This window comes from Pan paniscus, chromosome 23 (assembly GCF_029289425.2).
Source record: "Pan paniscus chromosome 23, NHGRI_mPanPan1-v2.0_pri, whole genome shotgun sequence".
Classification (NCBI taxonomy): Eukaryota; Metazoa; Chordata; class Mammalia; order Primates; family Hominidae; genus Pan; species Pan paniscus.
The window spans coordinates 51992905-52008511 of NC_085927.1; the positions used below are offsets into that span (position 1 = coordinate 51992905).

At 49.9% G+C, this 15607-nt stretch overlaps 1 protein-coding gene across 3 annotated transcripts in view; it reads right to left on the reverse strand.

Moving 5' to 3' along the window:
* Positions 1 to 244: 244 nt before the first annotated feature.
* The window catches only part of TCF20 (transcription factor 20), a 54876-nt gene continuing 39513 nt past the window's right edge, over positions 245 to 15607 (reverse strand). The window contains exons 3-5 of one of the 3 annotated variants that reach the window (XM_034948947.3): positions 10077 to 10126; positions 8837 to 8931; positions 245 to 1601 (exon numbers count right to left, since the gene is read on the reverse strand). In XM_034948947.3, the coding sequence (XP_034804838.2) occupies positions 8881 to 8931; positions 10077 to 10126 (101 nt within the window). In that variant the 3' untranslated portion in view covers positions 245 to 1601; positions 8837 to 8880. Of the gene's footprint in view, positions 1602 to 8836; positions 8965 to 10076; positions 10127 to 15607 lie in introns of all 3 variants that reach the window. The other 2 variants (XM_034948950.3, XM_055105399.3) reach the window with 2 other exon arrangements.

The following is a 15607-nucleotide window of genomic DNA, read 5'->3' on the forward strand; positions in this document are numbered from 1 at the left end:
TGTCTTCATATCAACTTGAGTAAATCTGACTGTCCCCATACACTGGCCACACTCCACCTGCCCAGAGGAGTGGCAGAAGAACCCTAAATTTTGTTTGCTTCCCGGCTGCGTGGCCATCGAGAGGCCAGGAATGGGACAGACAGGTTCTGATCATGGCCTCCTCTGGAGAACCAGAGCTACCCTTTGGGGGTTAGAATGGGAGAAGGAAGAGACGCATTCACTTTAAAGTAAACAGAAGAGGAAACAAGGTTAAAATGAAGTTTATTATTTTTTTGATTTTTTGATTTTTTTTGTTTTTTGTTTTTTTAAATAAAACTGTTTGTGAAACAGCTATTTTATCCCCATGGCAGAGTGACCCCTGAAAGATGCACTAACCCCTTCTTAAGGCCATAACAAGATTTTTTTGTACTTTTTTCTTTTTTTAAAACTCAGATATTTAAAAATTATACAATTTACAAAACAAAACAACACAACATAAAGAATCACGTAGCATGGGGCTGCCTATCTGACAGGTCCTCTTTTCCTTTATAAAAATGAAAGCAAAAAGAAAAAGGGGTTAAATGGGTGTTCCTGGTCAGCTTAACCCACTCTGATCACAGCGACAGTCCCTCCCCGTCCCTGCCTACAGCTCACACTGCCAGCTCTGGCAACACAGGCCTGGGCCTCCTCCCATCCCCACGGGTCCCTGTGGGTCAGGGCACAGCTGCCTGGAATGTGCTGAGGACAGGGGGCCCCAGAGGAGGGTCATCCCTTGATTTTGCTGCTGCTGTGTACACTTGATGGGGTCCTTGAGGTCCTCACCAGCCACAGTGACCCAGGACACAGCTATGACCTCAGGCATCTGCCAATTTCACCCCCCAAAAGAAAAAATTTAAAAAAAACAAAAAACAAAACCATAAATAAATAGTGTTTCTGGAAATGAAAAAAAATTTATTTTTGTGTTTAAACATCATTCCCCTACTCTTGAAAACATGGACCATCCCTATATTTCCCCCTCCCCCAAAACCTTCCCACTTTGAGACAAATTAATGACAAAAGGATGGTTCTGCTGTGGTTTGCTTTTTCAATCCTGGGTCTAGTGTTTTCTGAACTGGTGTGAGACAGGCTAAAGATCAACGCCACACACACACCCCGTCCTTCATGAGATGAGGGTTTGTTCAGTTCAATCTCACATTTAAATTTCACTTGTCATCGGAACAAATTTGGAGATCTTTAAGTAGATAATTTTAAAACAGAATCAAAAGGGATAGCGCACCTTTCATTTAAACAAAGTCTTTCCAGACTAAAAATAGATTTATATATATATATTTTTTATCCCTCCCTTTTAATTCCCCCCACCCTTTCCCCATCATCCCACCCCTCCCCCCTCCCCCCACATTGTCACTATGGAGATTGTGTCCATGGAAACAGCCATTCCAACGTCTTGGGTCTTTCTTTCCTGTGGTGTCACTGGTTTGAGTGTGATGTGAGAACTTAAGAAGTGCTGGCATGGGCAGGCACGCGGGCGGGGTGGGGCGGGGCAGGGCAGGGTGTGGCTGCACGGTAGGACGATTTCCATTCCATCACGAGTGTCCACCACCTTCTCATCTCCACAGTCTCACCTGGAAGACAAGGGACAGACAGTGAAGGCCAGGAGCCTCCACAGGGTCCACCACCAACAGCCGCTGTTCCGTGGTACCCCTGGGAGCTTTCAGCAGGGAGCCTGCACTCACACCCCTCTGCAGATGTGCTGCTGATAATGGGACACACCCGAGACCAATGCCAGGGCCACTGTGTGGCTCTGGATCTGGAATGTGATTAAAGGCAGCAATGACCTAGTGGGGGTGCTGGGGTCGGACTCTGAGGGCTCCTCAGGGCATGTCTGCCTTCCTAGTGCATAAAGGAACCAGGACAGCAGAGAACTCCCTGACCTCAGGGCAGGCCCCACTTGTGGGGCAGCTGGTGGGGTTTTGCCAGTGTCAGGACCCCAGTTGTGACTGAAACCTACAGTACCTGGTCAATCTGTGGAAGAAACTTCTCGAAGTCCAGCCTTTTAGGACAGTTTCACAGCTGCCTCTAGTCGACACAGCTAGTTGTTTGTTTTTGAGACAAGACATCGCTCTGTCGCCTTGGCTCCCTGCAGCCTTGACCTCCTGGGCTCAAGCAATCCTCCCACCTCAGCCTTCCAAGTAGCTGGGACTACAGGTACACGCCACCATGCTTGGCTAATGACAGTCTTTTTTTTTTTTTTTTTTTTTTTTTGAGACAGTCTTGCTCTATTCCCCAGACTGGAGTGTAGTGGTGTGATCTTGGCTCACTGCAGCCTCTGCCCCCTGGGTTCAAGTGATTCTTGTGCCTCAGCCTCCCAAATAGCTGGGATCACAGGTGCATGCCACCACACCCGGCTAATTTTTGTATTTTTAGGAGAGATGTGGTTTTGCCATGTTAGGCTGGTCTTGAACTCCTGGCCTCAGCTGATCTGCCCACCTCGGCCTCCCAAAGTGTTGGGATTACAGGCGTGAGCCACTACACCTGGCCCACAGTCAGTTCTTCATGCTTAAAAAGAACACTCTTCCCATGGCCTCTAACAGGGAGGGCAGGTTTTCTGAGGCTCAGACAGAGCTGGACTATGTTAATCCTTTCGACCTCTCAGGAGCCTGGGACCCCTAGGTCCCCCATCCCCAGGCTGGAGGGCTTCTCTCCTCTTCCAGCCCACGTGCAGAAGGGGATTCTGATGGCCCACGTAGGACAGATGGATTGTACCAAAGGTCCCTGTGGAATGCTTCATGGGCCATCTGATGTGGAAAGGTCTCAAAGACAAACAGCAGTTTCCTAGGAATCAGTCCAGTAAAATTTCACCAGAAGCCAGAAGTGGTGGCAGCCTTGCCCCTCCTTCACTTGCTATCTGCCAATCACTGTGCTTAAGACTGTCACTGGGGCTCACCTAACTGCTTCCTCAAGACCAATTTGGTGCCCTCCCCTGACAAACCCCAAGAACCCAAGTGTCACCAGCCCTTTCTGCTTCCATAAAGTTCACACACGCAGAACTGCTAAGGCGGCTGGGGCCTGCGGGAGCTAAGATCGAGCTGTTCCCAAGCACGTACATGCACATGCTCTTGCCCAAGGAGGTTCCTGACTACTTGGCAGAAAACACCAATAAGCAGGAACACACACAGAGGCCATGGCACAACATCACCACAGACAAGTAAAAGCAAGCCCTGGGAATGCAGGCCAGCAGTTGAGCTAATGGGCACCTACCTCCAAGAACACAGAAGGGTGTCATCTTGTTGGGGCTGCAGGATGCCCGTGTGAATCAAGGCCAATGCCCACACGTACCCTGCCAGGCTCTGCTCAAGGAGGGGACAGGGCAGGGTTTGCCCTCTTTACCAATACACAGCAGTCTTGGGCCTGCACCCCAATCTTGCTCATTACTCAGAAGAACAGGACCCCACACCAGCTCCCCAGTGAAGAATGAAGCACATGTCAGCAGCCAGGGTCTGCCTGGCCAGTTGGCTCTGCGAGCTGCTACTTGTGGGCCCCTCCCTGGGGTGCGTGGTGGCCCAGGCAGCGGCAGTTCCTCAGCACCTGCAGCCTGGGGCTCTGCCCTCCACAGCCTTCCTGTTCCTCAGGTCTGATGACTAGACCAGCCCAAACACACGATATCCTGAATGTAATGGGACCCTAACTTTTCAAGAGTTACTTTAAAAAAGTTGTTCCTTCAGTAGGGAAATTAGGAAGGAAGGAAAATTCTCTAAGCATTATGTGCCAGGCCCTGGGCTAGAAGGTTTACAGATATTATATCACAGTAACGTGGACCTGCCTGACCCCCATCTTCAAGAGAGCTAAAGCTCAGGAAGGCGACACATGTAGCCCAAAGCGACATGGCCAGAGGTGGGACTGGGGCTTTCCCAACTGGGCCCTAGGGGCTGCATATGCTAGGGCATGGGGTGTGGCTGAGAGATGGCTGGATCCCAGACAGTGAGCATGGGAGCAGCCCCGGTGCCAGCCAGCCTGAGCAGCAGGAGTGACCTGCCGCCCCTGTGCTGAAGACTGTGAATTCTCTTTTAAAGAACATCACCTTGCTCCTCAGCTGCCAGCATCCAGGGTTTCGTCTTGGGCCAACACCTTCCCGGGCTCCCTCACTTGTTCCCTCCCTTCCCTTCGAGGTCACACTGTCCTTTCTGCTCCCCTTTGGCCTCATCCGTGGCCTGAACCCGGGACGCCATCCTCACGTCCTTCCACATCAGACTCCAAGCCTGCCTTTCCCAACTGCAGCAAAAACTCATCATCTCAACACCACTCACCCTGGCCAGGATTCGCCCAGAGCCCATTTCCTCATTTCTAAAACAGACACTAATTCCGACTAGAGAGGGAGGATATGAAGGGAAACCTAATTCTGAATCTATACTGATTAAGGGCACTGATGGTCAGGGTCCAAGAGCCCTTTTTTCTCTGGGATGCACTCATTTCTTTCTTTTTTTTTTTTTTTGAGATGGAGTCTCACTCTGTCACCCAGGCTGGAGTGCAGTGGCACGATCTCAGCTCACTGCAAGCTCCACGTCCCGGGTTCATGCCATTCTCCTGCCTCAGTCTCCCGAGTAGCTGGGACTACAGGCACCCACCACCACGCCCGGCTAATTTTTTGTATTTTTAGTATTTTAGTATTTTAATTTTTTATATTTTTGTATTGTTAGCCAGGATGGTCTCGATCTCCTGACCTCGTGATCTGCCCACCTCCCAAAGTGCTGGGATTATAGGCGTTAGCCACTGTGCCCGGCCTGGGATGCACTCATTTCTTTAACACAGACTCACTTGGCACTAGCATAGTTACATGCCCCGCTCTGGGCTAGGCTTTGATGGTGCAAAGACAGACGTGGTCCCTGCCCTAATGGAGCTTACACTCTAGTGGAGAGACAGGTAGTAAACAAGTAAATGATCTGAAATTGTGGTGATGCTAGGATGGCTGCAAGCGAGGAGGGGGGCAATGGAGACAAGGATTTAGAAAGGGAAAGGCTTCTCTGAGGAAGTAGCATTTAAGCTGAGACCCAGGAGATGGAGCCTGTTTTCAACATGAAGATGGGGAGCCAAAGTGTTTCCAGCACAAGGAACTGTGTGTGCAGAAGCCCAGAGGAAGGAAGCCTGGTCCCTGAGGAGCTGGAGGCAGCCAGGGGCCTGGAGAGTCACCTGAGACTTCCATAGGGCTCTGGAAGGCAAGGTGAGATGTCTGGGCTTTGTTTGGAAGATGACAAGAATCTCTGACGTAGAGAAGAGACAGGACTGGAGGGAGGCCTAATGAAGATTGCACTTGGCTGCTGAGCAGTGGCAGGGAGGCGGGCACTATAGCAGCCACAATGCCTGGGCTGGGGCTGGTGGGGAAGGAAAGTGGACAGACTCAGGCTCTCCTCTGGAGGTGTAACCCTGGACTGCCTCTGGACCAGTTTGGGGAAAGGGGAACTCTAGAATGTGACATTCATGCATACACACAAATGGGCTGTGTGATGTCCAGCTCCAGGGGCAGGGGGGCCACTCCCCGTTCCCTGCCTTGCTCAGCGTCCATCCATGGCTGTTCTGTGCAGGGTACATAGCATCCAGGATGCAGCATCAGCCCTGATCAAGGTTATGCTTCCCATGTGCTGGACCACAGGGCCTGTTAGGGCAAGCTGGGGCCTCCTTGTTTAATTCACGACAGGAGGAAGAGCTGGGTATAGGGACTCCACTGTCAAAAGCCCTGCCAACCAATGACACAAGCCAGCAAGGCAACCCCCTTGGCACAAGGAGACAGTGGGCAACCACGGGCCTGCAGAAGGACTTTTCCCCTCCGCACTCCTGGCGAGGGTCAGGTACCAGATACCTCACAGGCTGGGAGGCAGGGGCGGCATCTTTTAACCCCAAGCCTTGGGTATTTTTTGCTATAAGAGACAGCTGCAGGGTCCAATCTGCTGCCTTGACCCCTCCAACTCCCAAGAGAAACCCACAGCTAGGCATGGCAGATCAACGGGCTGAGAGCCAGTGTGCTGTGCTGGCACTTAGAGACATTTCCCAATGGAATCTCAAAAGGTTGGCACTGCTATTCCTGTTTTTACAGAAGAAACCGAAGTACAGAGACATGGAGTAGTCTGATCTTAGTCACACAGCACCTATCATATCACTCTGTCAGAACATGGCGCACTAGGAGGCAGACACACACGCACATTCGCTGTCTGTTCCCTGCCTTGTCAGGGCACCCAATAATGGTGGCTCTCTGTCCCCAGCATGGGGCCCAAGATGAGTCCTCCTTTAGTTAGAGGTGTGATTCTATCCCCAGTCACCAGGGCTTCTACCACAAATGAAGGACGGTGACCACCCTCAATGTCACTGCTGAACTGGGAAACCAGGAAAAGCTATCTGCCTTGTGGGAACAGCACATAAAAAAATTTCAGATGGACAGGACTGGATGCAGTGAGTCCATCCTCTCCCTCCAAGAGCTGAATGGAATGGTTCAACCTCAATGGACCTGAGACGACTCTCTTCAATGGGTGAGGCCACTTCATCACTGTGCTTCAACCCAGAAGGATGAAGCTCATTGTTCTGTTCAAGAGTTGGCCGGGCGCCGTGGCTCACGCCTGTAATCCCGGCACTTTGAGAGGTCAAGGCGGGAAGATCACTTGATGTCACGAGTTCAAGGCCAGCCTGGGCAACATGGTGAAACCCCATCTCTACAAAAAATACAAAAATTAGCAGGGCGTGGTGGTGCACACCTGTAGTCCCAGCTACTCGGGAGGGCTGAGGCGGGAGAATCGCGTGAACCCCAGAGATGGAGGTTGCAGTGAGCCGAGATCGTGCCCCTGTACTCCAGCCTGGGCGACAAAGTGAGAATCCGTCTCCAAAAAAAAAGAGTCAAGGGCCCTGACAGCTAGGAAGGAAGGCCCAAGAATGACTAGAGAGGAACAGATGAACAAAATCCCCAGGAGATTTGTCCACCAGGCCCAGGGCCTGAACTTTCTTTTTCTCAAACACAGATGCAATTCCAGGACAAAAACAAAAAATACTTAAGCTCTTTCCTTAACCAGGTCTTCTAGGACACATTCCAGGAATACGCATCGTGGTCCCCTACAGAACTTGACTCTAACCATCTTGGCCTGTGCTGGCACAGGGGTGACAATGGGAAGGCACAGCGACACCCTCAGGAGTGTAGGGACATGCAGGAGGGCCAACAGAAACAGTCCTTTCAAAACCACGCAATGCAATGGCTGCCTTGTCCTAAGGGCTAATCCCAGGAAAAGGAGCAGGCAGTGCTGCCCAGCAGGTTCTGGAAAACCAGCAGCCACTCGCTGATGGTGGCAATGTACTCCAAGTCCAAGAGGCTTCATTTGCTCATCTGGTTCCTCTGACCCAGGAACACATGGAATGGCTTCCACCCACCTCCCCACTTTGCTCTGATCCCTTCACTGCCAGCCCTACTCCCCGCAAGAGGAAAGAGAAAGGCACCACACTCAACGCTCTATCAAGAAGGCACTCAGCAGCCCCCACTTGACTTCTCAAATGGTGTGGCAGCCGAGGGGCCTTCTCCGGAAATTAGTAGTGGTAACAAGGAGGAGGGCACGTTCCAGAAGGTGGTCAGGCACATGGTGGTGCCGGAAGGGACACGTCTAGCGTAGCTGTGTGAGTCAAACTCCTGAGGTCGACACAGAAGTCCTCCCATTTGAGAGAAATGACCCCTCAATGAATATTTCTGAGACAACTAGTCCTCCTGCCCCATCCTGTAGCAGCAAGTGCCACAAGGTACATTTTGGTTTTTCTTTTCTTTACAACCTATTTCCCTTCATGCCTCAGTGACGCAGGGAGGGTGAAGGAGCAGCATGGAGCTCAGAGGCCTGCAGCTTCTAGAGACCCCAAGTCCTATCATCCTGTTTTCACAGATGCCTGCCAAGAGGGCCGTGACCACAATAATCCCACACAAACTCACAGCAAGCACAACTCAATCACAAGAATTTTTTTTTCTTTTTTTGAGACAGGGTCTCACTGTGGCCCAGGCTGGAATGTAGCGGCATGATCATGGCTCACTGCAGCCTCAACCTCCAGGTTTGATCAAGTGATCCTCCCAGCTCAGCCTCCTGAGTAGATGGGACTAAAGGCATGTACCACCACGCACGGCTAATTTTTTTTTTTTTTTTTAAATGTAGACACAGGGTCTCACTGTTGCCCAGGCTGGTCTTGAACTCCTGGGCTTAGGCGATCCTTCTGCCTCAGCCTCCCAAAGTGCTGGCACTACAGGTATGAGCCACCATGCCCAGCCTCGAGATTTTTAAGAGTAAAATTAAATCAGATGCTAGAGTCTACTAAATCTTTGAGGATTTTTCTTTCCTTTGTACTTCTGCAAAAAGGAATCCTTCATAATACTGGGAAAAAAAGATTTCTAATAACAAAACCCAAGAGTTCTGTTGTTTTCAAAGGAAAACACACCATAAGCTTTACAGAAATGTAGTAAATTAAAAAGAAGAGACCTTTGACTGGAACCCTTTCTGAGACGGGGGAAAGAGCAGGGGCTACTGGCAAGAGATGCCCTGCCCAAGAAAGAGACCTAAAAGCCTGTTGTGTCCACTCACAAGGCCACCCCTGGCCAGCTGTGCCCTGAAGGGCTGCCTTCAGGAACAGTCAGCCTGCACCCCATTGGCAGTGGACAGTTTAGAAGCCCCCACTCCTTTCCACAGATAATCTGGGGAGCTAAGTAACCAATGGAAGAACACTGCATCCACCTGGCGTTGTCATCCACAGGATGAAATGCTGGTGGCAGAGCATGGAGCGAGCAGGAGGGCAGAGGCAACGACACCTGCTGGGAGCCGGGCAGGGTGCAGGGAGCCCGGTGGCCCCGACTCACCTGTGCTTGCTGTCCTTTCCATTCCCACGAGCACACTGCCCCCCTCACCCCCGCTCCGACTGCTCTGTGCTGAGGCTGCCTTTCGCGGTCTTGTTCTGCAAGGGGGGGAGAGGGCACGGAAGGGGAGGCTGACACGGGCAAAACCAAGAGGAGACAGACAGGTGGGAGAGGACAGTGCAGAAATCAGGGAGGGCAAAGGGAGGACAGGAGTGGCACATGGAAAAGGAAAGAAAAGGCAGAGTCAGTCCTGACCGACAAACAGGAGACATTCAGACAGGGTTTTCTGAGGCAAAATGTGACCCTTAAAAAGGGGAGTTCTAAAAATAACATGCAAATTAAGTAAAAATAAAGAGAATATAAGCTCCTGTGACCACTCCCTGCCCTTCCCCAGAAATAATTTTTAAAGAAAAGCATAAGCAAGCATCTTTCAGGAGCATTTTGAGGGCAGACCTCTCTGGACAACCTCCTTCTAGTACTTTCGGCCCTACTAGATTTAAGACTGTGAGTGACCAGTGACCACCAGGTGTCAGTGTGACCTCAGCCAGAGACACAGTGCAGCCCCTGCAGGAAACATCAGGTGGCAGTGGTCTCCGTTCTGATCCTTTCTTGGGGCTCCTTCTCCATATACACCCTCCCCACACACATATGTGGTATCCACAAACAGACCATTCACCCCTTACCTCCCACCCTTTCCTAAAGGAAGTGACCACGAGACCACCTCCTAAATAAACTGGGAAGTGGAGCCCGAGACAGCCCATCCACTGTGCATCAGGCTGCTTCTGCAGAAGCACAACCTGGAAGAGACTGTGAGCTTCCCCAGAGCCTTGCGGTCAGCTCGACTTCTAGTCTGGGAAGATGCCTTTGCACAGGCCTCAAGGCCTAGAACCAGACTTACCAAACGCCAACCTGTGAACTGGGGTTCTATTCACCTCAAGTGGAAATCAGTGGCTTGATCGAGTTAGATATTCTCACCTCTCTTAATGAACAGACAAACACCCCCTCTCCCAAAACACATGTCTCCTGGGATCCTCATAATACTCCGAGTGCTGGCCCCCATGCCACGGGTCTCCCTTCAGCATCATGCCCCTCCACCCTCCCAGGGCCAGGAGGGGACTAACAGCCGGAGGCACAGGTGGGGACAGGTGTGGGTGAGGCCCACCAACACCTGGTGTTCAGGTCTTTCAGGAGGAGCCACCCTCGATCCCATCCCTGCTGGTAGCTCTTGGGGCCTCTGACTCACCTTGTGCTTAGGGCACCTCACCGAGAAGTTCTCCTCATGTAGCAAACAATCTGGAAGACAGAAGGGGACAGTCAGATGGAGACTTCACAGCTGGACACAGGTGTGGTCATGCTGGCTGGGATTGACAGGGTCAGACATGAAGGTAGCAGGTCGCTACACTTACTTCTAATAGGAAAACATTAGAGACAACCCAAGTAAGCTATGATACCTTAACATGATGGATATCGGTCACTTAAAAATTAACATTTTAAAAGAGTTAATGGTATGGAAAACACCCATGAAACAAAACTGCTTGAAAAAACCAGGATGTACAAATGTATAAATGTGCTAATTTTATTAAAATGTTTCTACGCATTAAAAAAAGACTTGGGGCTGGGTACCATGGCTCACACCTGTAATCCCAGCACTTTGGGAGGCCGAGGCAGAAAGATCACTTGAATCCAAGAGTCAAGACCAGCTTGGGCAACACAGTGAGATCCTGTCACTATTAAAAAAAAAAAAATACTGAAAGGCTGGGTGTGATGGCACTTGCCTATAGTCCCAGCTACTTGGGAGGCTGAGGTGAGAAGACTGCTTGAGCCCAGGAGTTCAGACTGCAGTAAGCTACTATCACATCACTGCACTATAGCCTAGGCAAGCAAAACTGTCTTAAAAAAAACAAAAAACTACTTGGGAGGCTGAGGCAGGAGAATCACTTGAACCAGAGAGTCGGAGGTTGCAGTGAGCCGAGATCACACCACTGCACTCCAGCCTGGTGACAGAGCGAGACTCCATCTCAAAAAAAAAAAAAGAAGACTGAAAGGAAATCTATGAATATGTAACAATAATTCTCTTTGGGTAAGAAGATACAGCTGATTTAAATTTTATCTTTTCTATATTCCCACGATATCACCAATAAATGCTATTTTAAAAATCCTTGATTCTAGGCTAACCCCATTTCTCAGGCTCAAGCCAAAGCCTCCTTGTAAAAACACTTTAAATTCTAGACGCGTATTTTCTTCTCTGTACAGAGAATGCCCAGGTGTCTGAGACAGAAAGGTGGCCAGGCCCAAGAGCCCCACTGTCACCTTTGCCCCACGACCCATGGAGACACAGAAGCCTCCAACACAAATCACATAATCCACACTAAATGCTTCAGAGGAAGGTAAAATCCCATGAGGATGCTTTTAATCCTTGGAGGAAAAATGATTCATTCCAACTTGTAACCTGATGACAGCATCCTGGATGGCAGCAAGGACACATCTGCCTCCAGGTGAGCTGAGCTCTCACACAAGGGTAGTGCATGGATCAGGGCAAGGAAATCTAATTAATGAGTTCACTCTGCACACCACAGCTCCTGGAGACCGACAGCCAGGTCACTGGTGCAAAACGCGGTGGCAGAATGTTAATAAATATTGATAACACATTCTCAGAGAGCTCCCAGGCACCATGGCAGGAGGCAGCCACAGTACTTATCCTTGTTAAATTTAAACTGAGATCCAGACTAGCAGCCTGTGCACCCACAGATTTCAAGTGCAATAGTAATAAGCAATGAACATACACATGAAAACTTTTCAGGTCCCAGTATCCTAAAACAAATCAAAAAGACCCTTTTATATTTGGCCAGACCTGGAACATCATAGCCTGTCTTTCGTTGGAGCCCATGAGTATCTGAGAGTGTGGGCGGCAGCCTTCTTGGCTCCGTGGGCCCAAGAGCTCAGCAACTTACTACTAACCTCCAAGCCCCTCCCCCAGCAAGCAACTAGCAAGGCAATAAATGAAATGTGTTAATTTAAAACCCACAAGTACATAGTGTGACCAAGACTCCCGCTGCTCCAATCTGCCAGAGAGTTTATAAACAGCAGGAGCCAGACAACTGGAGCTCAGGGGATATGCTCTCTTCTTACCTGGGCTCTGGCAGCAAGCACTATGCTGGCTCAGTCTCTAGTTTGGGCCCAACAGAAACAGTACAGCACACGTGGGGCTGGGCCACGCTTACGCCACAGGGGTTTATACCAGTGAGGACAGGGACCACACGAGCAGCAAAGGGTGCCATCAGAAAGGCGCAGGTGGCTCAGTTCCCTCACGGCCACAGAACAGTGACCAGCTGTGATGGACCATTAATAAAACACGCCTCATGTTAGGAAATGCGTTCCCTCTGAGTTAGAAGCAGAAAAGAGTAAGACACTATGAATGCACGCTAACGACAACTTGAAACTAATGCCAGATACATCTGGAAATGAAGTCTCCTACAGCAATCGGCCTGAGGCAGTGTCCATCTCTGACAAGGCCTCCCATGCAGGAACACTGTGCAGACAATGCCCTCCTCTGTTCTCATACATGTCCACAGGCCGTCAGGAAGCACAATTCATGTTCCTGGCAGGGGCCAGAACCACAGCTAGAGAGGTCAGAAACCTGGAGGGCACAGGGGAGCTTCTCCTCTGACCAGTCCTTGCTGGGAGGGAAGAGTGAAGAGCAGTAGGTGTAGTAAAACCTCTTCTGAGGACTCTGAACAGGCAACTGCACCTACGTGGCCAGCCAGTCAAGGTCTCTCAATCTGTGTTCTTCAAGGCCCAGGCACCATCCTACACTGTCCAGAGGGTGCAGTCAGCACTTCTGCATAGTGAAGTCAAAGTAAACAGCTTGCGAGATCATCATCCAAGCTCAAAAAGACCTACAAGGTGGCCTAGTCAACAAGATGGCTTGCAGACACGAACATCAACCCCCAGAAGAGAAGGCCACTTTCATTTCCCTCTTCAAGCTCAAAGGCAGAATGAATTTACTGAGCTCCTCATTGTAAGCTCTGTGAAGCTTCAGATACCCACATGCATTCACATGCTCCGAGGCTGAGGATGGTGGGCTCAAGGAGGGAGGTGGGAAAAACAAGAAGGGTTTAATGTCCTTTGGATCTGTTGTGTACCAGACACAGACTCCAATTCACCTACACTCTACCCCAGTACTACTGTTATTCCTTATGTTGGCACATTGCAGGGCTTGGGACACAGGGGCCTGCCAGCCCCACCCTGCCTTGCTGAAGGGTAGGCTCAGGCTCCTGGGCCATAAGGAGGGAAATATGGGGCTCTTGGCACTGGGACTGGCTCCTGTGAGGCAGACGGCTGTCCCCCGGGGAGGAGTCAGACTACCAGCATTTCCTAATGACCCATCCAGGGCTCTGACCACACCAGCAAGATCAAAGTCTGCAGCAGAGATAGCAGCTTTAAAATGCTACTGCAACGAGAGCTGCAGAAAGTAGAATTCCCAGCTGTTTTTTCGTGAGAGTAGAAGAAAAAAAAAACCCTCCACACAAGGTTCTTTACGCAGAGTGGAATTATTAATGAGCTACCACAGCCTTTTTTTCTCTTGTCTTAATTGTTGTGGCTCATTGCATTAAATACATTAATTTTAAAAAAAAACAGAGCTCATGCTCTTATTACTGTAACCCCCCCACCTGGAGCCAAATCCTGTGCCTATGACATAACAAGCAACACAAAACAGCTGACCATGATGTCAGAAATGCAGGGTCAACATCAGGTTGGGGGGAAGGTGGCAGGAGTCACAGATCATGAAACAAAGATTCTGTTTCTATGGAGATGTCCCAGTAATAAAAGTCTTCCCTGAGACATCAACAGCTCTTTAAAGATCTGGGTGGTTGACAGCAAGGCAGAGATGAAAATGTTAAACTGCTCTTTACTCCACAGGGAGGTTAGGGATTCTCAAACCAAGGACTTATTTTTGTTATGATTAGAAAGAAAAGTCAATCAATAAACTTGTTTCCTGGATACAAAGTTACATCATATACAGAGAGCAATTTCCAAGAAGACTGTGTGGAATAATACAAGCGTCCATCCCCACAGAGCAGTGCAGGCCTCTGGGTCACTGTGACTTGGGTCATCAAAAAGACCGCAATGACCAAGACATGGTCATCTTGTGAAACTGCCTCTGGGTCCCAGGTCTCCACATGAAGGAGCAAAGTGCACAGCAGCAGAGGCAGCAAAGCCAGAGGCCGACAGCCCTATCCTCACTCCTCCCAACCCAGACCCCTCTGTCTTGCTGTACACGCGGCCACCAACTTCTGTTAAATAGAGATGCTACCAGCTTAACTAGGCAGGCTACCAAGATGGGCCCCAAAACAGAAAATGACAGATACCATTTACTCACAAGTCCTCAGCTAATAATGAAGGTCCTGCGCTTCTCTGCTGGTGGGCGGGGGTGACAACCTGGGCACAAGCTTCCACTAGAGGAGAGGATGTTCCAGTGCTCTATGGCCCCTTCCAAAAAATCCCAACCATATTGCCTGAACTTGGATTCAGGAGGGTAGCTCTAAGCCTGTGCTGTTCAGCCACTAGCCATACATGGCCACTTAAGTTTACATTAAAAAAAAAAAATTCATTTCCTCAGTCCCACTAGCACTCAATGATCACATCTGGTTTGTGGTTACCACATTGGAGAGTGCTGAGCTAGAGTGTTTCCATCATTGCAGTATGTTAGGCTGAGCTTTGCTGCTTGACATCTTAGAAACTGGACCAGAAGGCAGGCTATCAGCAGAACGGGGGCAGCCTCCAGGGGGGCCCTTGCTGAAGTGTGCTCGGGTGGGATGTGGCACCGGCCTGTCAGCACACCCTAATGTGTCCCTGAACACAGCCTCAGTGGGGGGACCACTTCTTACCCAGCTGCGAACTGGGAGAGCAAAAACTCACAGTATTCCCAATATAAAACTAACAATCAACCATAAAAAAACTTAATACTTAAAAATCCTCATATATAGCTGGGCATAATGGTACATGCCTGTATTCCCAGCTAGTTGGGAGGATCGCTTGAGCCTAAGAGTTTGAGTCCAGCCTGGGCAACACAGTGAGACCCTGTCTCAAAAAAAAATTTTTTTCACTTAAAAGCCATTTTCTTGGCCGGGCGTGGTGGCTCACGCCTGTAATCCCAGCACTTTGGGGGGCCGAGGTGGGCAGATCACAAGGTCAGGAGATCGAGACCATCCTGGCTAACACGGTGAAACCCCGTCTCTACTAAAAACAGAAAAAATTAGCCGGGCATGGCGGCAGGCGCCTGTAGTCCCAGCTGCTGGGGCGGCTGAGGCAGGAGAATGGCGTGAACCCGGGAGGCGGAGCTTGCAGTGAGCCGAGATCGCGCCACTGCACTCCAGTCTGGGCAACACAGCGAGACTCTGTCTCAAAAAACAAAAAAAAAAGCCATTTTTTTCAACTAGAAACAAAACTTTATATTACTGCTCCCCCTCTTTCCTGGCCACTAGACTACAGGGAAGAAAACACAATATTACGATGTAACTAGGGGTAATGAAAATGAGAAAAGGCAACTGGTTGGCTCTTTTAAAAACTTATTTTTATTTGAACAGACCTGTTCTTGCTATTTTATCCAGGCTGAACTTGAACTCCTGGCCTCAAGTGATCCTCTAGCCTCAGCCTCCCCAGTACCTGAGATTACAGGTGTGAACCACCATACCTAGTTAACTGGTTAGCTCTCTTTCTTTCTCTTTTGAGACAGAGTCTCGCTCTGTTGCCAGGCTGGAGTGCAGTGGCGTG